Source organism: Erithacus rubecula (genome assembly GCF_903797595.1).
Source record: "Erithacus rubecula genome assembly, chromosome: 19".
Classification (NCBI taxonomy): domain Eukaryota; kingdom Metazoa; phylum Chordata; class Aves; order Passeriformes; family Muscicapidae; genus Erithacus; species Erithacus rubecula.
In genome coordinates this window covers 2,015,287-2,039,079 of record NC_136671.1, presented here as the reverse complement: position 1 = coordinate 2,039,079, position 23,793 = coordinate 2,015,287, and the positions used below count along the sequence as shown (strand labels likewise).

The 23,793-nt window shown below is 49.4% G+C and overlaps 3 protein-coding genes across 4 annotated transcripts; all 3 read right to left on the bottom strand.

The window, feature by feature from the left end:
* Positions 1 to 3,926: 3,926 nt before the first annotated feature.
* LOC306810359 (glutathione S-transferase theta-1-like) lies at positions 3,927 to 9,055 on the bottom strand. The gene is made up of 5 exons (XM_079322859.1): positions 8,891 to 9,055; positions 6,088 to 6,175; positions 5,339 to 5,489; positions 4,636 to 4,812; positions 3,927 to 4,185 (listed from the first exon to the last, which is right to left on the bottom strand). The coding sequence occupies exons 1-5, from the start codon at positions 9,000 to 9,002 to the stop codon at positions 3,988 to 3,990; spliced, it is 726 nt and encodes a 241-aa protein (XP_079178985.1). The 5' UTR covers positions 9,003 to 9,055; the 3' UTR covers positions 3,927 to 3,987.
* Positions 9,056 to 9,873: 818 nt separating this feature from the next.
* DDX51 (DEAD-box helicase 51) lies at positions 9,874 to 19,710 on the bottom strand. 2 transcript variants are annotated; one of them, XM_079323101.1, is made up of 16 exons: positions 19,667 to 19,710; positions 18,213 to 18,595; positions 17,569 to 17,813; positions 17,314 to 17,464; positions 16,514 to 16,686; positions 16,110 to 16,181; positions 15,853 to 15,959; positions 15,219 to 15,327; positions 14,704 to 14,849; positions 13,842 to 14,034; positions 13,117 to 13,232; positions 12,909 to 13,025; positions 11,851 to 11,952; positions 11,546 to 11,609; positions 11,203 to 11,337; positions 9,874 to 10,389 (listed from the first exon to the last, which is right to left on the bottom strand). In XM_079323101.1, the coding sequence occupies exons 1-16, from the start codon at positions 19,687 to 19,689 to the stop codon at positions 10,363 to 10,365; spliced, it is 2,163 nt and encodes a 720-aa protein (XP_079179227.1). In that variant the 5' UTR covers positions 19,690 to 19,710; the 3' UTR covers positions 9,874 to 10,362. The 2 variants fall into 2 exon arrangements, with proteins under 2 accessions (XP_079179227.1, XP_079179228.1); XM_079323102.1 differs by having other exon boundaries at positions 16,514 to 16,659.
* An 816-nt stretch (positions 19,711 to 20,526) lies between these two features.
* On the bottom strand, positions 20,527 to 22,725 carry MIF (macrophage migration inhibitory factor). The gene is made up of 3 exons (XM_079322871.1): positions 22,496 to 22,725; positions 21,583 to 21,755; positions 20,527 to 20,784 (listed from the first exon to the last, which is right to left on the bottom strand). Exons 1-3 carry the CDS (start codon positions 22,601 to 22,603, stop codon positions 20,718 to 20,720), a joined length of 348 nt encoding a protein of 115 aa, XP_079178997.1. The 5' UTR covers positions 22,604 to 22,725; the 3' UTR covers positions 20,527 to 20,717.
* Positions 22,726 to 23,793: the final 1,068 nt, after the last annotated feature.

Below are 23,793 nucleotides of genomic sequence, written 5' to 3'. Positions count from 1 at the left end.
CTGAGCTCACAGCATTTCATGGCTGTGTGATTCGAGAAGGTGAAGTGCTGGCTGAGTACAGGGACCTGGGACACAGAGCAGCTGAACCACTCTGGGCAAAGTCACCCCCAATCAAACCCACCTCAGCTGTGCTGACACCTTGCTGCCAGTGTTGTGCCAAAGAGCTTGCACGTCACACACAGATCTTTGGAAAGAGCCACGGGAATCTCAGGAGAGGGAACTGCAGGATCAGTTGCTCTTTTTCTTGTGTAAAGAATGGTGAAAAGGGTGGTGAAAAGACTTGGGTACTGAGCTGGGAGCTTGTGGACTAGACAAATTACAAACTGGAACGTTTCCAGGGCTTTAGAACTTTCAGATTTAGAAGAGCACTGTAAGAATTTTTCAGTTTCTCAGGCAGAACAAGGAGAGGGGCTGTGCACACCCTCACTTCCCCTGCACAGTTCACCCACTTGAGCACCTGCACCCAGCACTGATATGCTGGAGATCACAGCTCACAGAGTATTGTGGCAGGTGCCTGAGTTCAAACTCCTTCAGTGCAAAGGAGTCTTAAATGTTAAAGGAGTGGGGGAAAGGAGCAGGAAAGTGGCTCTGCACAGGTAATAGTTGGAGAAGTCTTTGTGCCTCAAAGTGCCCCCCATACTCTGAGATATCATTGAGAAGAGTGATCTCAGCAGTCTGCAGCAACATTAGCAGTGTGGGTTCACTTTGCTCCTTTATTCATGGTTCAGTTGATCCATTAGTCCTATCTGAACTTCAGAGATATTTTCATGTCCCTCCTGGAAATGTTCCTTCCTTAAGTTTTTCTGCACTGCACAGCCCACATAACCAAAGAGGTATTTTTATCTGGCTTGACTATTCCTGGCTCCAGCCTAGTGCTTCTGGCGCTGTATTTTCATTTGACTCCATCACCTCAAAGACCATTTTCCTGCCCTTATTTTCTCTGTCAGCATTTTGGAAACAAGAACAAGACAGAAAAAAATGCACTAAGTTTTGCAGTTTATTTCTTAATCATTTAGAAAAAGTCTCAGGATGCTTTTTTGTTTTTCAAACATTCCTCCTGTTTTGTGTGTTACAGCTTCATTTTATTCCAGAAATCACAGGTTCTCACATATTTCCAAATAGCCCTGGCAAGAATTGAGGAAGTTAAATCGAACAAGTTCGATTAAGCTGACACATTAAGCTGTGGAGGTGTAATCCCTCTCCCCTTCCAGGGTGAAAGGGGAGTGGACACTCAACAGACCTTGTACCAAGGCAAGCAAAACTCTTGCACAACCTGTTGGGTTTTGGCAGGCAGCTCCCAGGGCTTTCAGTCTAGGAACTGGAATCAGACAAGACCCAATGACACAAAGGAACAAAATACAGAGGTGGAGGGGTAGCAAAAGGCAAAGTACAAGGATGAGCAGCCTTATCTCCATGATTCAGACCAAAGAACAAAGCAGATGTATCTGTTTTATAACTCCGTGGCCATCCAAGGAGTTACTCTAGAGAGGTGCTTTGTCCTGTGGGAATGGAAAGGCTCAAAATGCCACTGGTCCCTGCATACATTCCAGGGAGAAACTATGGCAAAAACAATTTAAAATCCCTTCCTGTCATCATGACCAGGCTGGAGTGAGGCAAGTGTACTTATCCTTTGTGAAAAAGCAGTGCAGGAGCACCAGAGAGCCAGTGCTGAACATAATTCCAGTTTGGTTTTGAAGGCAGCCATCCTTGCAGGAGTGCATAATGGGTGACATTTAAGGAACATTGTGCCCCATTGCACAAGCAGAAAATTGCCTCAAGACTCTTATGTAGAGCTCTTGTGCTACAAGTATCAAAAAAAAAAACAAGTTTAAAAAAACCACTTTATTTGCCTTGGCTTGTGCAATGGTTTGCATGCAGAGCAGCCTTATCTGCAGATTCTGCAGGGAGATGTGTGCCACAAAAAGCTCTGCTCTTAAGTCCATTTTGAGATCTGTCAAGATTAGCACCCTACAAAATAGACTCTTGGTTTTGATTGTTTCTATGCTCCCTTATACTAGAACAGAAAGTGTGGGAAATATTTATGATGCTGGTAGAAATTTGCTCTCTCAAAGAAAGGGAAAAGTTGAAAGTCAGGGCAAGTACAAAGGTGTCAACAGCAGAGTGCAGCCTTGGTAAGGCAGCAAAGGCACCTCTTTAATTGCAGGGGTGCAGAGCAGCCCAGCTGTGGAGTGTGGTAGTGCTGCAGCTGGAGGGAAGTGGTTGGTGGTGCAACAGAAATTCCTCCTGAGGCTCAGCAATGGCAACTGCACAGGACAGCATCATCAGGGATTGCTGCTCAGGCACCAGGCATGCAAGAACTCTGAGGGCAGAAGAGAGCTGCAGTCATGGGCAGTCATTTTTACCAAGAGAAAACCAGGTAAGAAGACAAATATCCCTGCATGTGTCAGCACAGAAAGGGAGAGAGTCTGAAGGCAAATGTGCCTTTTCACCACTGACACTGAGGATTTTCCCGTAGGTTGGAAGGATGGAAATAAAGGCAGCAGCCTGCTTGACTCCCATAGCTCAGCCTGCAGGCATGTGCATTGCAGACTATGGTTTGTGGCCTTTTGAACTAAAGGGCAGGTTTACTCAGAAAACAAACAGAAAAGCCAGCTGGCTCATTCCCCAAAAACAGTAGATTCAACTGAAAGAATGTGTGAGACTTTGAGCAGCTACATTCACCATTTCTGGGCACTGCAATAACTTGACTTGCACTCAAATGACTGACATCTCACACCCAGCACACTGTGCAGCCTTCCCCATGGATGGCGTAACTATCAGCAGAGACAAACAGACTTCCAGGTACAAGCACAGCTTAACAAGGAGGGGAGAAAAACAATTCTGCAAACTGGAGCCCTCCTTATGGAGACTGTACCTGGAAATGGGAGGTGACAGGGACAGGAGAACAGGAAAGCAGGACTGGCACAAATGGACACAGGCAAGAGGTTATGAAGGGTGCTGCACAGGTGTGATGATCACTTGATGTCCACCTCCTTCCAAATCTGATTACAAATCCAAACAGAGCCACAACACCTGGCAAATACAGCCATTGGCTTTACAGAGGATCTGACTGAAGAGCAGGGGGGCATTAACTGTGTGGGACATTCCTCAGCTCATGGACTGAGCTCTCTGCTCACCTGGGGCTGGCCAGCACAGCTCCCTCTGCTCCACTGCTAGCCCAGCCACCACAGCCTCAGTGCTGACAGCCTGTCTCAGCTGAAAGCCTGTTGTGCTGACAAGCCACTGTGGGAGAGGGTCACAGCACTGGTGTGGTTTGCACAGGGGACCGTGTGGGTGCCAGCAGCTTGACCAAGAAAAGCAGCTTTTTTTCCACTGAGCAGGATGTTCTTTGTAGAGTGTAGTGTGAGTTTTTGGGCAAGGAGCTTTATTGACTGGAGACATCCCTGGAGGCATCCAGCACAGCTCCCTGCTCCTGGGCACTGTGTCCCTTTGCTCTCACAGGTGACACAGCAGCATCTAGTGGCCAGGTGTCCAAGGGCCCTGGTAGGGTTCCCACCAAGGGCTGGGTCCTGACCTGAGCAAAAATCTTCCAGCAGACTCTTCACTTGGCAAAGTGAAAAGCATCTGCTACAATGGTTTTTCCTTGTTTCAGACACACCTGTTCTGCCTGGAAAACCCAGAACAGAGATGGGAGGGCAGCTCTGACTGTCCCTGTTCCCACACAGACTGATTCACCTCGGCCCTGGAACCTTCAGTGGTGCTGGAGCATGAAAGAAAAGCCTACAGGGTACAGTTCCCCTGCTGCAATGCACAAGAGGGAAAGTAGCTCATGGCAGTCTAAGATGTAATTTTTCTTCCCTCCTAAGTTGCAAAAAGGCTGTGAATGAAGGGAAGCACATTTTGAGGAATGGTGTTTCTGTATGGTTTATAGAAGAAATGGTGAAAGACTACAATAAGCCTTAAAAAAAAAAATCCATTTTATTAGAGCATAATCCTCTAATTCTGGCTTTATTAGAGCATAAACCTCTAAAACTGCTTTAGGAGCTGCTGCTTGAAATTCTCCATCAACTCAGGCGCAAGCTGATCAGCAGTCAAGTTCTTAATGTTCATGATGTCTTGGTGGGCTTCCTGGAAGAGCTCCTTCCCCACAGCTTCCTCCACCCGCCTGCGCCACTCCTTTAACTTTGGCCTCTCCTCAAACAGGTCATAACCAGCACACACAGGCTGCAGATAGACACAGCACAGAGTGAGGCAAACAAGGCATTTGCCAGGAATGGCACCACATGAAAGATGAGTATGCTTCTGGCTCAGAGCAGCAGCAATGATGTTAGGTGGAGCTCATCTCTTAGGTCATGACATCCTCAGCAGCTGCTGTCCCTTGGGATGTGCAGCAAAGAGCTCTGACATGGTTAACCCCAGAAGAAGGAAGTCCATGCACACCAACACAGCTCATCCAAATATCTGTACTTTCCTGATCAATTCTGTCCAAATTTCTATAGAAAGAACTGTTTCATCAAAGTAGGTTTTCCCCCAGTAAACTTAATTGTGGTTAAGGTCAAAAAGGAGCAAGATTTAACCCCAGGGAAGATCTGCCATTGCAGAGCTGGGGGTGCAGCCTGCCTGCCCTGCCCACAGCCCAGCTCCACACCCAGCAGTGCTGGGGTTGATGCTCACCTGCATGAGCTCCACCAGTGCTACAATGTCTGCCAGGGAGACCTCGCTGCCTGCGATGAAGGGCTTGTCCTGCAAGAACTTCTCCTCAAACTGCTTCAGGGCAACGTTCAGCTCCTCAGTAACAAACTCCAGTTTCTCTGGAGGAAGTGGCTGGCCTGTGATGAGAGGCAGCATTACCTGGCAGGAAGAAGAAACAAGTTGCTTTTTATGTGTTTCCTTTCAAATCTAGTCATCACACTCTCACTGCCACCTTCTGAGGATCCCTCACCAGCCATGCATGAGAACAACCAGAACTGCTCATCAACAGGTTAACAATAATGCCAGCCATTACTTCCTGCCTCTCTTTGTCTGCTGCCTAGAAATCTGAAAATTCAACCACAAGAGTCTCCGCTCAAGGGAAACGTGTATCATCTGCCAGCACCTGTGTTTTGTTTTCCAGAGGGAGATTGTTGCTTTCCATGGAACAGGCAGCCAGCACTGAGCTGTGGCTGGGGGAGCTGCTCACCCAGGATGTATTTGCTCTGGACCTTTGGCTGCAGCATGAAGGATCCAGGCCACTTCAGCTAGGCTCCCTCCAGCAGCCAGGTCAGCTTTGTTCCTGCCTCTCACTTGGCTTGTACATTTGCTGAGAAAGGCCCTGCACAAAGACAGGCCATTTCACTCCCATTCTTAGCACTTCATTTTTGATATGTAGCAGTTTTACCTTGGTTAAGAACAACTTGCTCCCCTTGGCACGGATGTTGGCATGCTGCCAGGACAGGTACTCATCAACCCTAGCCCTTTTTTGCAGGTCAGATGGGTACCAGTGATCAGGAGTCTTGAATTTCTGGACCAGGTACAGGAGGATTGCAATGCTGCCCAGAAAATAAGACAGACCAATGAGTGGATCATCTGAGATAAAAGAGCTTCATCCTTTCTTTCCCCCCCAAATTTTGCACTGCTGGACAAGCAGCCACACAAAGCAGATGGGAGTCAGGTAGAAGTGCAGCAGGGCAGAGCACAGGAGAGTTTGTGCTGCTGCTTGTGGACTGCAATCTCTGATATGAGGTAATTGTCCAGCAACACAGGTGTAGTCTGCTGGTACAGTTTTGAGCAAACAGGAGCTGCAGAATGAGTATATACCGTGACCTGGCCATCCAGCAGCAGGTGCTTTGTGTCAGATTTCCTGCACTGACCTACAGCCTCCAGCTGCAGGCAGAGAGCAGGACAGGTATTTAAGCTGAGAAACACTGTCCACAAAGTAGCAAAGTAGCTCCAAGCAGCAGCTTTTTCTACTATTAATGCTGTTCAAGCTGCTTACATAAGATAGCTTCTCTTGAAACACAGGTTTGTTATGTACAAGTGGAACATAGTGTAGGAAGGAAACAAAAACCTGCCAGCAGTACACTGGCAGAATCCAAGCACTGGGATAAACAATACTGCAGCAGGTTATTGAGCTTATTTGGGCCTCACCTCTCTGCTAAGGTGAAAGAACCATCCCTAAGTGCAGGCACCTTCATCAGCACATTCACCTTCCGAAATTCCTCTGTCCTGTGCTGCCCTGAGGAGGCAAAGGAGAAGTTTTACTTGGCAGGAATACTCAGGAGCTGTTTGCAAACACCTGAGGAGTTTGTGGGGACCATCTGGCTTCAGTTCTTGTTTTTGATGTTACAAATTGAGTCTTCTATCAAGTTTATAACCAAGGAGTAAGTGCTGCAGAGTGAGTAGGGGGCTAGCCCTGTGATATCAGCTTACTTGTTTATTGCCTGCATACCAGACCCACCTCTTGACTCAGGGCAGGATGGTTTGGAGTCCTTTCATACCAACAGCCCTTGACATCCACTCCAAGTTTGTGCCTGAAGGTTCCTGTCCTGTGCAAATCCAGAGGGAACACCAAGCACCTTAGAGCAAAGGGATCTCACTCACTAAGGAAGGAAGGACTGTGAGAAAGCAGATAACGTTTTCTGGAAGATAATGTAATTTATATTCAAGTACTCTTTCTAAAGTCCACAGATGAAAATAAATTCCTGTGATTCCATGTAAAACCATGGGTACAGATCATGTAAAACCGTTACAGATCTTTCAATTAGCTCCTGTGCATTTTGCATATCTTTTGTAAGAGTAAATACAAATTTGAGGTTGCTTTTAAGCCTTCTTGTAGGTCCTTCCCAAAAGGTAGGCAGAGTGAACCTGACAAGAGAAGATGCTTTGTTCATCTGAGATCTCAGTATACTACATTATTTCTGAAACCAGTCCCATAAACCTTGTTTTATGTGACTTGTTTGTGACAGCCTCTTTCACCCACTCACTTCAGTCACATGTGGCTGCCTGGGGTATTCAAGCCCCTTTAATGTGTAACTAACCTTGTGCCATGTCCTGCTATGTGAGCCATCTGAGAATCTGTGTGCCAGAGATGCTCTGGAAGCAAATATAGTTGTTCTGATACTTGGCAAACCTGATTTGTGACTATTCCCCTGTCACTTGGCTCACAGCCCATCTGCCCTACCCCTCTCAAAAAGATAAAGTGTGCAGATTCCAGGTCTTCAGGTGTTGTTTGAATGTCATGTGATTCCCATCCACTCTCACTCTCCCCCTTCCATTGACACCTGCCTACTTGGGCAGAGAGCTTTTCTGGGGCATCACATTTAACCCACCAGCTCAGTTCTGTCACCTTGTGCTATAAACTGTGCAGTGATGGTACCAATGCAGCAAGGAACCTTAGGAGGCAGTGTCAAGTCCCTGTGCAGTGCAGTCTCCCTCACTGTGGTACCCAGTGCAGGTACCTGGAGAGTTTCTCCATGTCATGGGAAGTGCACATTCTGCAAGATTGGGATGAGATGCACCCAAATCACCCATCTTAAATTCACAGGCCAAAAGCAGGCACTGTTGCCAAGAGGCACAGAGCATTGGGAATCTGTGATTTAATTCCCTTTCCTTCCTCTCTCTCACTTCCCCTATCCTGGCATTTCAGTCATTCCATTTTCTTTGATGCTCTCATTCCTTGCCCTCCAGTCTCCTCTCCTTTGCTCCAGTGTCTCACTGAACAACATTTAGTTTATTGAGAAAGAAGGGGAAGGACACAACATGAATCAACTCCCAGCTTACCCCAACAATTGCAAAAATCTTTTGCTATGAGCCAAGTGGGAGGAAAGCCACAGTAAGGTACAACCAATGCACAGCTCAGGTGCAGGGAAACACCCAAAGGCTCAGCTGCAACACATCTGAGGTTTCTCTCAAGTTGGAGCCTCTTTTGTTCATTTATCAATTTCAGCTTCAGGAGCCTTCTCATCTTTCACTGGTTTTAAGCATTACTTACTGAGGACTTTTTTATGCCCAATGCCTCACCTTAGTTTCAAGTCCATCAGATATCTGGAAAGGCTGAAGGTTACCAGCTTCAATTACAAAGAAAGAAGATACAGATCTTTGGGTCTCCTTTGGTGAAAACATACCTTTGGATAGGCTCCTACCAGTCATCAGTTGTTTTTAACCCAGAGCACTCCCTTCATTTCTCAGTTCAGATTACTGGCAGCTGCACTGTCTCGCTCCACAGCCATCACAAGCTGTCCTCAACCCTCTCAAAACAACCTGACCACAAACCGTGGAGCCCCCAGAGGGGCAGCCCTACCCCTGCCCTGCCCTCCTACACATGCGGACAGCTCACCAAGCTGGTGCACGACGAGCCTCCCAAGGGGGTGCGAACCTCTGCCAAAAGGAGAAGGGCTGCTCTGCAGCAACTGCTGCTGCTTATCAGAGCACAAACTTTTCTAAGTTCAGTTACTGAACAAGAGCCACACACCTCGGCCGTCCTCACCCGTACACGAACGTCCCATGTCTGCAGCTTTTTGTTTCCCATCGAAATGGGGAACGCCTCAGACCTGGCACATCCTGAGTGCTTCTCAGAAAAGCGTGTTTTTCTGCTGGGGTGGGGCCGATTTCAAAGATATCACATGCTTTGGCAAAGTCCTGTTTGCTGCAGAGGGGCACAGGCACTGAAATCGGTACTTAAAACCCAGGATCACATTGGAGAATCAAGTCTTGTTTTTGTGAAGGCTCCAGGAGGGCCACCCCACCCTCCGCCAGCATCTGACAGTGATGGGGACAGGGAGTAACTCTCCGCTTTCCCGGGGGCTGGACTGGAGCATCGCCCCCGGCAGAGGCGAAGGGACCCTGAGTGCTGGGGGGGAACAGCGGGACATTGGCAAAGCCTGGGGCTGGGGACACCCGCCAAGCCTGGGGACACCCGCCAAGCCTGGGGACACCCGCCGCCCCCACTCACCCTTAGACAGCTCCACCTTCTTGAACTCGAAGGGGATGTTGTTGCTCCGGGCGAAGATGTAGAGCGCCCGGCAGGGCTGCGAGAGCAGGTCCAGGTACAGCTCCAGCCCCATCCTGTCGCTGTCGCTGCTATTGTCGCCGCCTGTCCCTTGCCCGGAGCTTTTCAAGCCCGTCCCGCCCCAGGCGGGGCGGAGCGGCAGCGCCCAGCCCGGGGCAGGGCCGATCGCACGGCCCCGCTGGGATCTGCCTTGCGTGCCGTGGCGTACCGGCTTGTCCCAAAACTGCCCTCAATGATAAAGAAACGGCACAGCCTGCTTTTGTTCGTGGCAATTCACAGCTCTTGCACAAGAGGATTTTCCGTTCCGGTGACTCCAGCACCAGCCCAGACAGCCGTGCTATGGAAAAGCATCTGGAGAGGCAGCAGCCACAGTAGGAGAACACAGACTGCTGTACTGCTGTCAAACAACCGTGCTCCTATCTGCACAAGATTCAACCACCACTCCCAAAACCCATTCCTTCAAGATTCCCAGCTTTCATAATTTATTGCTAATGCTTGTGTACATTTATTTTGCTTTGCAAAACAAAAGCCAGAGCTGGAGCCATTTCTGCTGAAGGAGAAGCAACCCTTGGAGAGCAGCTGCAGACCACAGCTACAGGGCAGCTGTAACCCTTCTGCCAGGCAGCTAAAAATATCATGGCATGTGTCAAATACAGGGTTATGCCTTGCAGTGACATGAGCTTGCTCCAGGACATTCATATTAGACATCAGATATTTCAGTCTGCATTAACATCAGTCCACACTTAATAATACCTGCTGCTACCTCTGGTACAGGACATTGGAGGGAAACAACATAGGCAAGAAAAGGACACGACACAAGACTTGTGTCCTTTTAACAGTATCTCCATCCCTAATCATAAAATAGTTGGAAGGAACCAAGGATCTTCAAGTCCAATTCCTGAGCCCAGGAACCTTTATTAGACACCGTTTTAAATATATATATATTTATTTAATATTTACTTAAAAGCTGGAATCATTACAGTCTAGAGCAGCTCTTCAAACACATTTCTGCTGCAGGCACTGCACTGGTCTTCATGCAGCTGCAGACAGACAGAACCATTGTCCCAGAGCAGAAGTGAGAGCACAAACTTCACTGTTGGTGGGCAGCAGATCCATCATGCCTTGCTCAAGAGCTGGTGGTAATTCTGCATATGCCAGCAGGATACAATACAAAGTCCTCTTCAAGACAAGCTGTATCTCAAAATTTATCTTTTTTTTTTTAATAAAGCAGTAACTGAACTCTGTTCACAGCGTCCTTGAAAGAGGAATAAGGACTGTAATAGCTGACTTCATACTTGATAAGGTTGAGGAACTGACCATTGAGAGACCACAGTGCTGCTGTGCTGGGGAACAGTCCATGGCCTGTTCCACTCAGCAGCTTCAGTGCCACATCAGCCATCTCAGCCTCCACTTGTTCAGGCTCGCTTCTGTGCTCGCTCATTCTGCTCAAAATTAAAGTTGAGAAGGTCACTGAAGATGCCCCTGTCTCAGAGTCACACTGAAGCAATTTCAAGGAGGAATAGGACAATTTAATAATCCTTTCTGTCTCAGTCCTCAAACATTCCTAGTCTACAACTCAAAATCATCATCTTTCAGGGCCAGGTATTTATGAGTTCTCAGATTAGAGAGCAGAACATTTACCCAAATCATGCAGCACAAAGTCTATTAAGGATCCCTAGGTCTACTCATCTGGCAAGGTAAGTGCTACTCTGCTTTTGTCTCCAAGCTCTCAACTTCACACTAGTGTATAAAAAAGGGCCTGCAGACAGCTGTACATTACAGTCTTAAAACTCTGTAATGACAAAAGGTTTAGTCTCTGCATTTTGCTTGCACTCCTCTGAGTAGCTGTCAACAGCCAGCTACAAAGGTAAAGAGAAGGACAGAACAGAAAAAACCCTCCAAGAATCAGAATTGCTTTGGGTCTTGAAAAAGACCCTTAGACCATCCAAGAATCCAACCATTTATCTGGCACTGCCAAACCTACCCCTAAATCATGTCTCCAAGTGCCATATCTACATATATTTTAAACCCCTCCAGGAATTCTGCCTAACTTTGACAAGAAACCTCCTTCTCTCCTCCCCATCCTGAGTATTCCATAGGAATGCACCCACAAATGTTGCCTTCACACTGAGCTGGCACTGTCTCAGTCAAAGATAAGGATCCTGGACACTAATACTCGTGCTAAGCGTGAATTGCAATTAAAAAAACACCAAACTGCAACTCACACAGTTTATTTTCTTCCCCATTTCAATTACCTTGACTGTCTTCTCGAGTTTACACAGAGCTCCCTCATATTGCTGCACCAATGGCTTCAGTGAGTTGCCCTTCACTGGGTGTTTCTGGATATCCTGGATGCCAGCATCCCTCAGCATGCGCAGGAAGCGCCGCTCCTGCACAAAACAGACACTGGAGATGAGACACCACTGCCCATCAGCTACAAAACCAGCACATTTGGAATATGCTGCTTAGTCAGGAAATAACCAAAGTTTCCAAGCACAAAGCTCAGCTGACTGGGAAAGGTGGGAAGTAGTATGAACTTTATTATCCCTTTGCCCCTGCATGCATCCTTTTCAAATGAATCCCACACCAAAGACATACCTGGATTCTGAGGACCAAGCTGAAAGCAACACCTGCTTCTCCTGCACGAGCTGTTCTTCCAACCCTGAAAACAGAGAAAGCAGCTTCAAGTCAGTTTAGCCCCACACTCACTGCCACTATCAACTCCAAGATTCTGATGCTGAAATTCTCCAGTTTTATGAGTCTGATTCCAAGCTTAATTGGAATTAATTTTTAGGCTTAATTTTTGCTAGAAAGCTAAAAGCCCTTTTAAGTGCATGTCACCTTTGCTGAATATCTCAAAGCAAACCAAGCTCAGACATCTTCCCTTTGTTCCTGTTTCTTACCGGTGAATGTATGTCCTGATGAACTGTGGTGCATCATAATTTATCACATAATTCACTCCTTTAACATCAATCCCTCGGGCTGTGGCATCTGTGCTGATTAACCTGTTTGTAAATGTATACATAGTAACTTTCAGGTAACATCTCAGGCACTACACACACACAAAACACAAGTGAACACAGCACAATTCTTGCTAATCTCTGTTCCAACTGGACAGCCAGCCTCTGCCTCTAAGCCTGGCAGCAGCACTGCAAGTTATTCCTTATTGCCACTGGCCTTATTAGCTGCCCACAGACCTCCAAACATCACTACAGGCTTGCCACCATCTGCTGAGCATGAAAAGCTACTGGGTGTTCCCAGGTTCTCCAAGCATGTCAGACACCTCCCAGCTCACTGGAGCTTACAAACCTCCAAAGAATCTGAACATTCCATACAAGCATGGAACACAAATAGTGAGGTGAGAAATCCCAGCAGTCAAGGAGGAATTTATACACCAGGTTTGGATAAAAACAACACCCAGAAAATAAGTATTTACCTTTTTCTCAGAGACACTATACAGATACGATATCATATAACTACCAAAACCATAATGCAAATCAAACACATAGATAGAAGCAGACCTGTATGCCAGTCTGAGCAGGTACTGCTTCAGTAGGAAGCTCTAGCACTAAATACAGTTTCAGCATCAACATCCATTTCTGCCCTACAAGTACAAGATGCCCAAATAAAAATGTTAGGTGCCCAAAAGTACAAACATTAAACTTCAGATTTGCAAACCTGCATGTTTTGAGCAACTCTATGAACACCCAATTGTATTTATTGCTTGTTATAGAACAACACATAGAAATTCAGACAGCAGCTAGACTAGAACAGGCTGAGTTACATGAAGGATAAACAATTCAAAGTCACAAGTCCAAGTCTCACACCCATTCTGCAACAGACACCTAAATGCTTTGTTTTAGATGACCCCATATAACTGTGTCTCTTGTTCTGTTCAGCTTTTTACACTGGAAATAGCTTGTTCTGGAAAATATACAGGAAACTAGTTTAAGATGCTCACAGTTGTATTTTTCCTTGTTCAAACTCCTTCATGGTTCTCCTTCTCTCATGTGGAGGTAAGCGAGAAGAAAACTCTGCCACTGTGATTCCACCAAAGGCTTGAACCAGCAGGAACAGCCTGCAGGTAAAAACAGAGGGAAACTGTCACTTCCTTACCTCTGTAAGATCCCTTGACAGACACCTACAATAGCAATCTCCTTAACAGTTACCTGTGAGAGGCTTCCCTGGAGTTGGTAAAGCACAACACGCGGGTGAATTTCATTGTCAGCATGAAATACAGGAGGAGCAGAGGCTTGGAATTCAGGTCACAAGGCACATAACATTGCTGCAGTCAACAGGGAGGAAGGAGTTCAGAGGGAAAAATTACTTCTTGCCAAATCTATCCTCCCTGAAACCCACTACCTGTCCATGACCTACACCAGCTTGCATGTTTCACAGCTGAGTAACAGCAGCAAAACCAGAGCCCATGATGCCACCCCTTTTAGAATAAACAGGCTGGCAGGACACAACATGAGTGAGGACAGGAGACCTGAGTTGTTCTAATGCTCTTACATCCCCATGGCAAGTAACAACATGCACTGCCTACAGGCTGTCCTGTATATACATGTCTTGAAATGAATGCCAGATGTATGGACAATCAATAGGTGCTATTATTACATTATTATGACTTCCTAGTTCCACTCCCCATTGCTGATAAACTTAATTCCACATGAAGAGAGATTAATTTTAAAAAATAATCAAGTCTTAACCAAATGACCATTAAGTAATGAGAAAACAAGTGTGCAAAAGGTACAGCTCTCTGGGTCCTATATATTCGCAAAGCCACATTTGCAAGGAAACACAGGGAAGACATTTTAGGGTAAAAACACAACTAGATAGTCCAGAATTAAACAAATCTTGAAGTATAACTTATTCAAAAGAATTCCCATCATACCGATAGCCCCTCAGGGAGTGTGTATTTATTATTAGTATCTTGTTCAGTTTCTGTCTCATCTCTGTCTTTCTCAGAATACACAGATGTGAAGAGACGAGGCTGGAATAAATCCAGCTGCTGCAATTTCTCTGGGTCCTGGGTCAGTGTGGCTGAAAACAGCAATTTCTGTAAGGGTATCTGAGGAGAGCTGGAACTAAAAGAAAAAGTGCACAGAAATTTAGCTTTGAGGATGAGGCAAAGGAGTTTCACCCCAAGTGTCTTCACATGATATAAGGGAAGCAATGAATGCTCTTTTACACTCTTTTCCTGCCCTGGGCCTTTCCTGTAGGTTCTTTTCCACTCTTGTTTTATGGTAGAGTTCACAGACAGAACTGATGAACATTCTCAGTCAAATGCACATCCCCAATCCATTACTCCTGCACAAGTCCCTGCACCCAGGTTACCATGTCCTCATTCCAGTCATGTCCTTCCCTGGTCATTCATCTCAGTTTCTGACACATCTCTGCCACTGCTATACAAAAACAGCAGCTGCAGATAGTTAATTGCAAGAGTTTTCCTCTGAATCCATTACTCAGCTTTGCCAGAAGGCATTACTAGAGTCACTGTGCAAAGGGATCACAGATTTGCAACATTTGTACATTCCTTTGATACTCTAGTCTAAATAAAGAAAGCCTGAAGAGTACAATACTTAGTCTGCAGGACATCCTCTGGCATCAGCTGTTTGCTGCCTTATTTTGGTAGACACTTCCCAGAGGAATCAAGCTTTGAGAGTCTGTGCAGCAGTGCACAGTGGAGCAGGGCAGGGACACCCTGATGCTGGTGTCCATTCCATCAGTTCAAGGAAATGCACTCTGCAACTTACCTGGCTGCTGTTACAGGCCCTGGTTTGGTCCTCTGGAAAAGCATGTTGGAGCCAGAGTCATGCTCTCCTTGGAATGCAGCTTTGACAATTTGGTTCAGACAGTTCTGGTGCATGTCATCAATCATACGGTCAGCTTCATCCACGATCTGAACCCACAAGGATGAAAACCACCACTTATTAAATACTGGCAGCCTTTATTTTCCTTTCTATCTGTCACCAGTGAGGCAGCAGGTAAGATAATGGAAGCTGCTAGTCAACAGAATTGCTTTCCTTGCCCAACCTTACTCCAAGTTTGCAAGAGCCTAAGAGGGAAGGGGAAGTGGGTGGATGCTTGGGTGTCACGAGTTGGAATCAAACATCTCATCTTGTGACTGCTCCCTCCACAATCTGGAGTGCAGGCAAGCCCACACAACAGTTCCAACAGAGAGGAATTTATGCTCCACATAAGAAGCAAGCAGGAATTCTTGCTGTAGCAGACACTGCTCTCAGATGGAAGAGCTGTGGAGGTGACTCACCAGGAAGCGAAGCTGTGCCAGGCTGAAGCCTGGGGTCTGGTTAATGTGATCTGTGAGCCTCCCTGGCGTGGCCACCACAATGTCAGCCAGGCTGCAGTAGCCTGTCACTCTGAAAGGACAAGCAGCCCATCAGTCTCTCTCTTCACAACAAAGCCTGTAGCAGACACCTTAAGAAGCAGACTGTAAGGTTTTCCTACCACTCAATTAACTGAGGAATAACAAAATTCACATATGGGCTTGACACTGGAAAGCATGGAGGAGCAGTGGTGGACACTAAACACCTGTCTCCACTGTTATTTTAAATAGAAAGTGTTATTCTTCATTGCTTTCCAATAAAGTTTAATGGCAGCAAAATCCCACACAGTCATATGTACCCACAGGCACATAGCAAACACATTCTGAGCATCTGCTGGTGAAGAACCCCAAAAATCTAGTAAAACATTACAATCACAAAACAGGGGTATAACAAGCACTGTGACAAAGACAGAATCACCAGAGTCCAGCATATAAACCCATTATCCAAAATCATGATAGTACAATGCTGTGTTGCAATAGTCTGTATCCTGACCCCACCTTAATGAGATTAATTAACTTGCAATCTCTATAAACCTTGTCAAAATACCTTTTAACCTACTTTTTCTGAACAAGCATCTCCTGCTCCTTTGCAAAAGATTTCTGGCCAGTAATCAAAGCGACCTTCAGACCTGTCCCGTCAGTGTAAACGTTGAACACTTTACTCACCTGCAAAGAGATGGGCTTTATCAGCTGCAGTAAATTGTTTTCATTACATAAACAGCACCAAACCCACTGGCAGCCTGCTCCACAGAACAGCCAAAGCACTAGCACCAGCCTCAGCCCAGCTCTGCTCAGAGATGGTGAGGAGCTACACACCTGTTGTGCCAGTTCTTTGGTGGGCAGAACAACCAGAGCTCGTACGTGGCAAACCACTCGATCTAACAGAACCTGCCAAAATAAAGGACAAGTCAGTCCCTGAAAGAATGGGGGAGAACAGGGCTCTTGAACCTAACAAGAGAAGATGGGCTTGACACATTCTCACAGTTTTGTGTTTCCATTTTTCTCCCTCCACCCTTCCAAGTCTTCATGCTGTGCCTGCTGTCTGAGAAAAGGAGTGGGATGCTGACAAGAAGCTCCCTCAGACAGCTCTGAGCTGAAAATCTGCTGCCTTATGTCCACAAATTCCTTGGCTTTTCGACCTACTTTCAAGTTCAGGTTTTGCTTGAACAAAAGCAATGCCAGCAACTCCCCTAGAGATACTTCTCTGAGGATAAACTCACCTGAACAATGGGTATGACAAAAGACAGGGTCTTCCCACTGCCTGTGGGTGCAGAGACACAGATGTCCTTGGGGCGGAACCCACCCCGCCCCAGCAGGTACCCATTGGAGGCACTCTGGAGAATGGCAGGAATCACCTCGGCCTGGACTGAGCAAAAACAGAAATAAACACACACTGTATGCTTAACTAACTCATCAATTGATCACAGTATTATATAAAAGGTTTTTTTTAATGAGAAAATGTGAGCTGGCTTCCCAGCATAACCCCGAGAGGTCTCTGACACAGCCTAAGTCTCCAGGCTCAGCTGGACTGAAGGTCACCCTCTAACCTTGTCCTTGCATCCAGCTGTCCTTTCTTCTTATTTAAGAACTGGCTTTTACTGTACTTGTTTGCAAAACTGGCAAAGCAACAGAAAACAAGCAGATTTCCCATTTTTGTTTGGCTATTTTTGCTTTAACGAGCTGAGTGAGTTCCCAGGAAGCTGGGATCAGCAGCAGAGACAGAGGAAAGAGAGGAGCTAAAGCACGAGCTTGGCATAAGGAGGAAAATGTGAGGGCACAAGTAAGACTCCCTCTTTGGGCAGCTCTGAGCCATTACTCCAAGCTGGATTTATGAGTAGATAACAGACCTTTACTCAGCCTAGACAAAGCTTAGAGAAAGAAGGGTTAAATCTGCTGCAATCCCTTTCATGCATTACATTTTGTCCTGTATTTTACTTCACTGCCTACACAACATATACAGCACCAGACTGCAGAACTCTTTAAGCCCCTTTAGAAAGGAACAAAAGCACTCTCAAGGCACCTGGGAAGAAGGACTCTATTCCATTCATCTGCAGCTTTTTCAGCAGCCGGGGATGGATGCCTGGGACGTCACTGATGGGACACAGGTTATCCCTGATGCGCTTCTGCACCCGCTTGGGTTGAGCAAGCCACTGTGGCAAGAAGGGCTGCACCTGAGGTGAGGGAAAGGAGAATATGGATAGACCACATGGAAAATAGATTTGCAAGAAGCATTCTTTTCCTAACCATCACAGCAAAATTCAGCCAAGCTGGTTACCTTCTGCACTGGTTTTGCATCATGGTCTCCAATAATCATCATACTGGAGGGTGGACAATTTGCCTCTTCCCCTGAGGATAATAAGGACAGCTCCTCCTTTGTAGTTTGATTTCCTTCAGCTTTTTCACTGCTCTCTTTCTTCCCTTTTTCATCTCCTTGTGTTGCCTCATCCGTCTTCTTCCTTTTATTAGACTTCTTTTTAAAGTTGTTTCTGTTTTCCTGTTGTTTTATATCTTCTTCAGAATCTAGAATTTGGGTAACAGCAATACAAAGCCACAGGTCAGACCACACCACATTGAAGAGATATGGCAATGTTACAACACAGGACTTGGGCAATAAGTCCTTGCAAGCTCTTTTTTCCTAAATCCCAGTGCAAAAGTCAAACACTTCTTTGTTGGTATAGATGCAACAAGACTGAGGTGATGTGACATGCTTCCCTCCTCCCCTTACACTAAACTGATCCTCAAAGTTTGCAGTACAGGGCCTTCCCTCAAAAAAAAAAAAAAAAAATTTGGAACATATTAAGGAGATGCAAATAAAATCCGGTTCACTGGGCAAGTTATTCAAAGAGCAACTATGCCCACTTTTCTGTGCAAACTGTCAATAACAATGAACTGAAATCCTACAGCCTCACTTATTCTTACCTGTTTCAGTCCTCTCTTGCTGTGCTTTCGATTTCCTTCTATTTGCTTTCTTCTTCTTCTTCGGGGGGCTGCTGCCATCTGCTGCCTCCCCAGCGCCAGCACTTTCTTCTGAGGAGCAGCGGGGCTGTTGTTTTGTCTTCAGTTTCTTCTGTCTAGGCGCACTGGGCTGCTCGTCACTGTCCCTCTTCCTCTTCCCCTTTCTGTCGGGCTCCCCCGCGGGGCTCAGCCCCGCTCCCCCCGGCCCTTCCCTGCCCTGGGGCGGCGCCTCTCGCTGCCTCTGGAGCTGCCGGGCCCTCGCCTGCTGCTGCAGCCGCTCCAGCAGCAGCCGCGCCCGCTCCTCCGCCTCAGCCTCCTGCTGCTCCTGCTCATCCTCCCCGCCGTACCTGCGGCAGACACACAAACCTCCTCAGCACGGCAGAGGGCGCAGGAGCAGGAGCGGGTGCGGGAGCAGGGAGCGGGTGTAAGATAATGGAGCGGGACGGGAGCAGGGAGCGGGTGTAGGAAAATGGAGCCGGACGGGAGCAGGGAGCGGGTGTAGGAGAATGGAGCGGGACGGGAGCAGGAGCGGGTGTAGAGGAGAATGGAGCGGGACGGGAGCAGGAGCGGGTGTAAAATAATGGAGCGGGACGGGAGCAGGAGCGGGTGCGGGAGAATGGAGCGGGACGGGAGCAAGGAGCGGGTGTAGGAGAATGGAGCGGGACGGGAGCAGGAGCGGGTGTAGGAGAATGGAGCGGGACGGGAGCAGGAGCGGGTGTAGGAGAATGGAGCGGGACAGGAGCAGGAGCGGGTGTAGAGGAGAATGGAGCGGGACAGGAGCAGGAGCGGGTGTAAGATAATGGAGCGGGACGGGAGCAGGAGCGGGTGTAGGAGAATGGAGCGGGACGGGAGCAGGGAGCGGGTGTAGAGGAGAATGGAGCGGGACGGGAGCAGGAGCGGGTGTAGAGGAGAATGGAGCGGGACGGGAGCAGGAGCGGGTGTAGGAGAATGGAGCGGGACAGGAGCGGGTGTAGGAGAATGGAGCGGGACAGGAGCAGGAGCGGGACAGGAGCAGGAGCGGGTGGAGGAGAATGGAGCGGGACGGGAGCAGGGAGCGGGTGTAGAGGAGAATGGAGCGGGACGGGAGCAGGAGCGGGTGTAGGAGAATGGAGCGGGACGGGAGCAAGGAGCGGGTGTAGAGGAGAATGGAGCGGGACGGGAGCAAGGAGCGGGTGTAGGAGAATGGAGCGGGACAGGAGCAGGAGCGGGTGTAGGAGAATGGAGCGGGACAGGAGCAAGGAGCGGGTGTAGGAGAATGGAGCGGGACGGGAGCAGGAGCGGGTGTAGGAGAATGGAGCGGGACGGGAGCAGGGAGCGGGTGTAGAGAAGAATGGAGCGGGACGGGAGCAGGAGCGGGTGTAGAGAAGAATGGAGCGGGACGGGAGCAGGGAGCGGGTGCGGGGCCGGGCACGCGGTACCTCTGGATGCAGAACAGCGCCATGGCCACGCGGCGCCGCGCGGGCGCGCGTATAGCGTCATCGCGCCACGCGGGCACACGGAGGTGACGTCATCAGGCCGCGCGGCATCGCGGCGGAAGCCTCCACGGGGAGGCGCGCGCCTCCTCCCTGAGGGGACGGCGGGAAAACGCTGAGGGGAGGGACGGGAACGGCAGCGCGGGGAGCTCAGAGCGGGACAGGGCACAGCACCGGCGAGAGACCGGCTGGGACAGCGCAGCATCAGTGCATAACAGGGCGGGAGAGGCCACAGCACCAGTGAGGGACCGGCTGGCACAGCATCAGTGTGGGACATGCTGGGACAGGGCACAGCACCAGCGAGGGACAGGCTGGCATGGATCAGTGCAGGACAGGCTGGCAGAGCACACTGAAGCTCCCCACAGTGCTGCAGGCCCCTGCAGAGCTTACACTGCACTGAGCAGGCACTGTAAGCAATGTGGATAACAGCATTTCCCCTCAGCGAGCAAAAGCACTCCTTCCTTGCTCGTTTGGCCACATACATCCCCAGAGGAAAGCTGCCCTGGAGCAGCAGACACAGGGCTGGTCAAAGGACTGCAGCAATAGCAGACACAATCCGAAAACAAACCTCAGAGCAACAAGCAGCCCTGAACACACCTAGAGCCTTACCAACAGCAAGGTAAAAATCACTGCAGTGCTGTCAGACACCAGCCCCAGGCACCACCACCACAGTGTGAAACACTGTATCTAAGAAACAGGGGCAAACCCAAAACATTTCTTTTGTTTGCTTTAGGACCAGAGTGAAACAGACATGCTAGCAATTGCCCAACTCCATCCCCGACCTGCCAAAACCCACACCACACAGCTTACTTCTAAATCTTTATTTGTTTTCTACACAGAGAAAACAGAGGAATGTTGAAGCAGCAATATTTAAACACACTAGCGAGGAGCCATCAATCTGTGAGAGTGCACAAAGTGCAACACGGGGCCGTTTGTGCAGTGGTCTGTGCTACAGGGCAGGGTGAGGGGAGTCCAGGAACAGCCTCTTCAGACAGCTCTACGCAAAGGTGGAGCCGTTCCAGCCCACGTTGGCAGCATTCATGTCGAAGTAGTTGATGTAGATCCTGCAGAAGAGGAAATAACAATGATCTTATTAACTCATTTATATTGGGACAACACAACAGGAGACAGTGCTTCCCATTCTTCTGCTTAAAAAAACATCAAGCTTCATCTTTGCCAAAAATCTGGTGGAGCCTCCGAACGGTCAATATTTCTCAGCCCTCAAAATTGTACTTTTTTTCTTGTTTTTTTAAATACAAATTCTTCTGCAGTCAGGGACTACCCAGACACCAGACAGCTTTTGTTTAGCAATCTGCCAAGAATTTCCAGAGATTAGCCCTTTTTGTTTCTGGGCACTGCAGTCCCTCACACGTGTCACACAGACTGGCAGCCTTGCAGAGTTCAGCAGGCCCTCAGGCTGGGCTCATGGCACCAGGTTCTTCTCATTCTTCACAGCTGCACACAGACACTCTGCCAAACTCTGCAGCCTGCAAGGAGCTGCTCACAGCCTGCTGCCTTCTACTTTTGTCTCTCAGCTCCAGCCTGTTACTGCTCCTTGCTCGTGCTTTCAGCCTTGCTTCCCCAGAAGACAAGGCACCACACCTCAGAGGCAAAATACACACTGGGCAACTTGTCAGTGCTCTGGTGTTTTTCCCTACTCTCAGAGCACAAAGCCATTGAACAGAGGATTCTCCAGGGAAAGAGGCAGGTACTGAATTCTTATGTGACAGTGCTGCAAGCAATCACTTGGTATTTTCCAAAACACATGGACTTATTCATGGATTTTAAAATTTTTAAATAAGGCTTTTCAAAGCAGTTTCCAAAAGCCAGATCAATATAGTTAAACTGTGTCCCAGCCTTACCTGTCTGCAGATACGTGCAAGTGCTTCGACATCAGGTCGCAGAGCATCTTGGTGTAAGTCTTGTTCTGCTGCCCTCCTATTTTGCCGATGCTGTAGAGGCTGCAGAGCGCGCAGGGATCAGTGGAGCCCCCAAAGGACATCATCTGGTCAGGTATGATGTGCACAGCTATGTACTGCGGGAGGGAAACACTCCGTTACAGGCGGTCTGAACTGCCCTCTCCTGACCAGAATGTGCTTTGGGCACCAGCTCTGAGCAGGGCAGTCGCACTGGGGCGAGGCAGCTCTGCAGTGCTGGTCCCTGCGCGTTCCCGGGCCCAGGGGAGGCTCGGGCCCCGCAGCCCCCCCGGGGGCACGGCGCTGGGGCTGCGGGGAGCCTCGGCCCGGCTCTGGGCGCTGGAAAGCGCTGATGTGCGCACACAGCCGCCGGCGAGGCGGGCGCTCCTGCCGCCACGGCCCCGCCGCGCGGGGCGGAGCGAGACAAAGGCCCGAAACCTGTGCCTGCGTGCCAGAGCTCGCACCCCCAAATCATGGAGCGAGGGGCCGAGCCTGCCGAGAGCCGGGCAGCGATTCGGCCTTATCGGGCTCCGGCTCCTGGGGCTGCTGCGCTCCGGCCCAAGCGGGGCCGTGCCGCATGGCCGAACGCCCGGTGCGCCCGAGCTCTGCCCGGGTGCGCCCGCACTGCGCGGCCCCGCCGCTCGAACCGCCGGCACAGGCGCAGCGCATCCGCGGCTACGTGAGCGCCGCGCTCCTGCAGGCCCGGCTGCTGCTCCGGGCAGGGGGATCGGCGCTGCGGGCCGGGACGGACAGCGGCTCCTTCCTCCGGAGCAGCTCCCGGGGCCGCTCCGCCGCCGCCCTCCCGCCGAGCCCAGCCGAGCCTCCCCCACACACGTGCTGGCCCCGCTCCCGCCCTCACCTGCGCGGGCTTGCCAGTGGCCTTGGCCAGCTGCTGGGTGAGGTCGCCCAACAGGCTGTCGGGCACGGCGTCCTTGCAGACATTGGTGTAGATGGTGAACATGGGCATGGTGGCGGCGGTGGGGGCGCGGGGCCGGCGATGGAAGCGTAACGGAGCGGCGGGACCGGCACAGTGGAGCGGGGAGGCGTCAGCGGCGCTTTTAGCGCGCGGGGCCGGGCCGGGCTGAAGCGGCCCCGCCCGGCAGGAGGGGAGGGAGCGGGGCGGGGACGGGACCCGGCACTCGGCGCACACCAGTTCCGTGCTTATTCCTTGGCTTTGTTACTGCCGCTGGACAGTTTTTCAGGGTTTGTTGCAGGCTCCTTCCTGGAACGGAGTCCAGGCGCTGGGCAGCTCATACATAACCTGGTATCAGCGCATGTGATGCTGCCGCTGTAGCACTCTCACTGGTTTCTGCGGGATCGGGGCCAGAGAGGGATATCGGGCTCAGCTTTGCAGTTGCAAAAAGAAATACTTGCCCTGGCTCCGAGAATTCTTTTCTTTTGCAAAATAAAGTAACACATGTATTGGTTTTTGCTTTAATTGTGTGTACAGCTTTAGCTCGGTGTAAGCAGAAACGTCTACCTTGCTGCTGTATTAATATTCTCCAATGTATTTCAGTCAAATTCAAAATTACCCCCCTCATTTTCACATCCTCTTTTTCTGCTAGAAAATGGCAGCGGTGGGTTTAGTTTCGCGTAGGGAAGAAGCGGTGCGTGCCCATTGGGAGGTGGGAGCCGCAGCGCCCCGCCGGATGCCGGGCTGTGTGATGTGGTGCACGTAGGCTGCTCCCCGCCCTGCCTGCTGCCTGCCCGGCAGCGCTGCTCTGCTGCACGGAATGACTCACAGCAAGGCGAAGAGGATCAGGCCCGGAGCCCTCTCCGCGCAGACATTGCACAGGCGGCAAACATGCGCTGCTGCCCGGATCTACATGTTACATACGTGAGCACTCCTAGCCCTGAATGGGGAGTAAGGGGCGGTGTCACACGGGAGTGCACTGGAGTGACACAGGTTATAATGCTGAGAACTGGAGCACCTCCTTTTCTAGTGATTAGTAGTGCTTAAGAGCAGCCACTAAGAACTGATTAAGTCTCCTCCCTTCTATATCCTCAGTTCCCTGCCATTGCATAGTCCCACTTATTCCTCTCACCTTCCTGCCTCCCAGATTTGCTGCATGGAGGTGGGGTGGGAATTCTACCTGTGCAAGGAGAAAAACTTGAGAACAACATCCCCACTGGTGTGCCTGCCCTGCATCCTGCCAG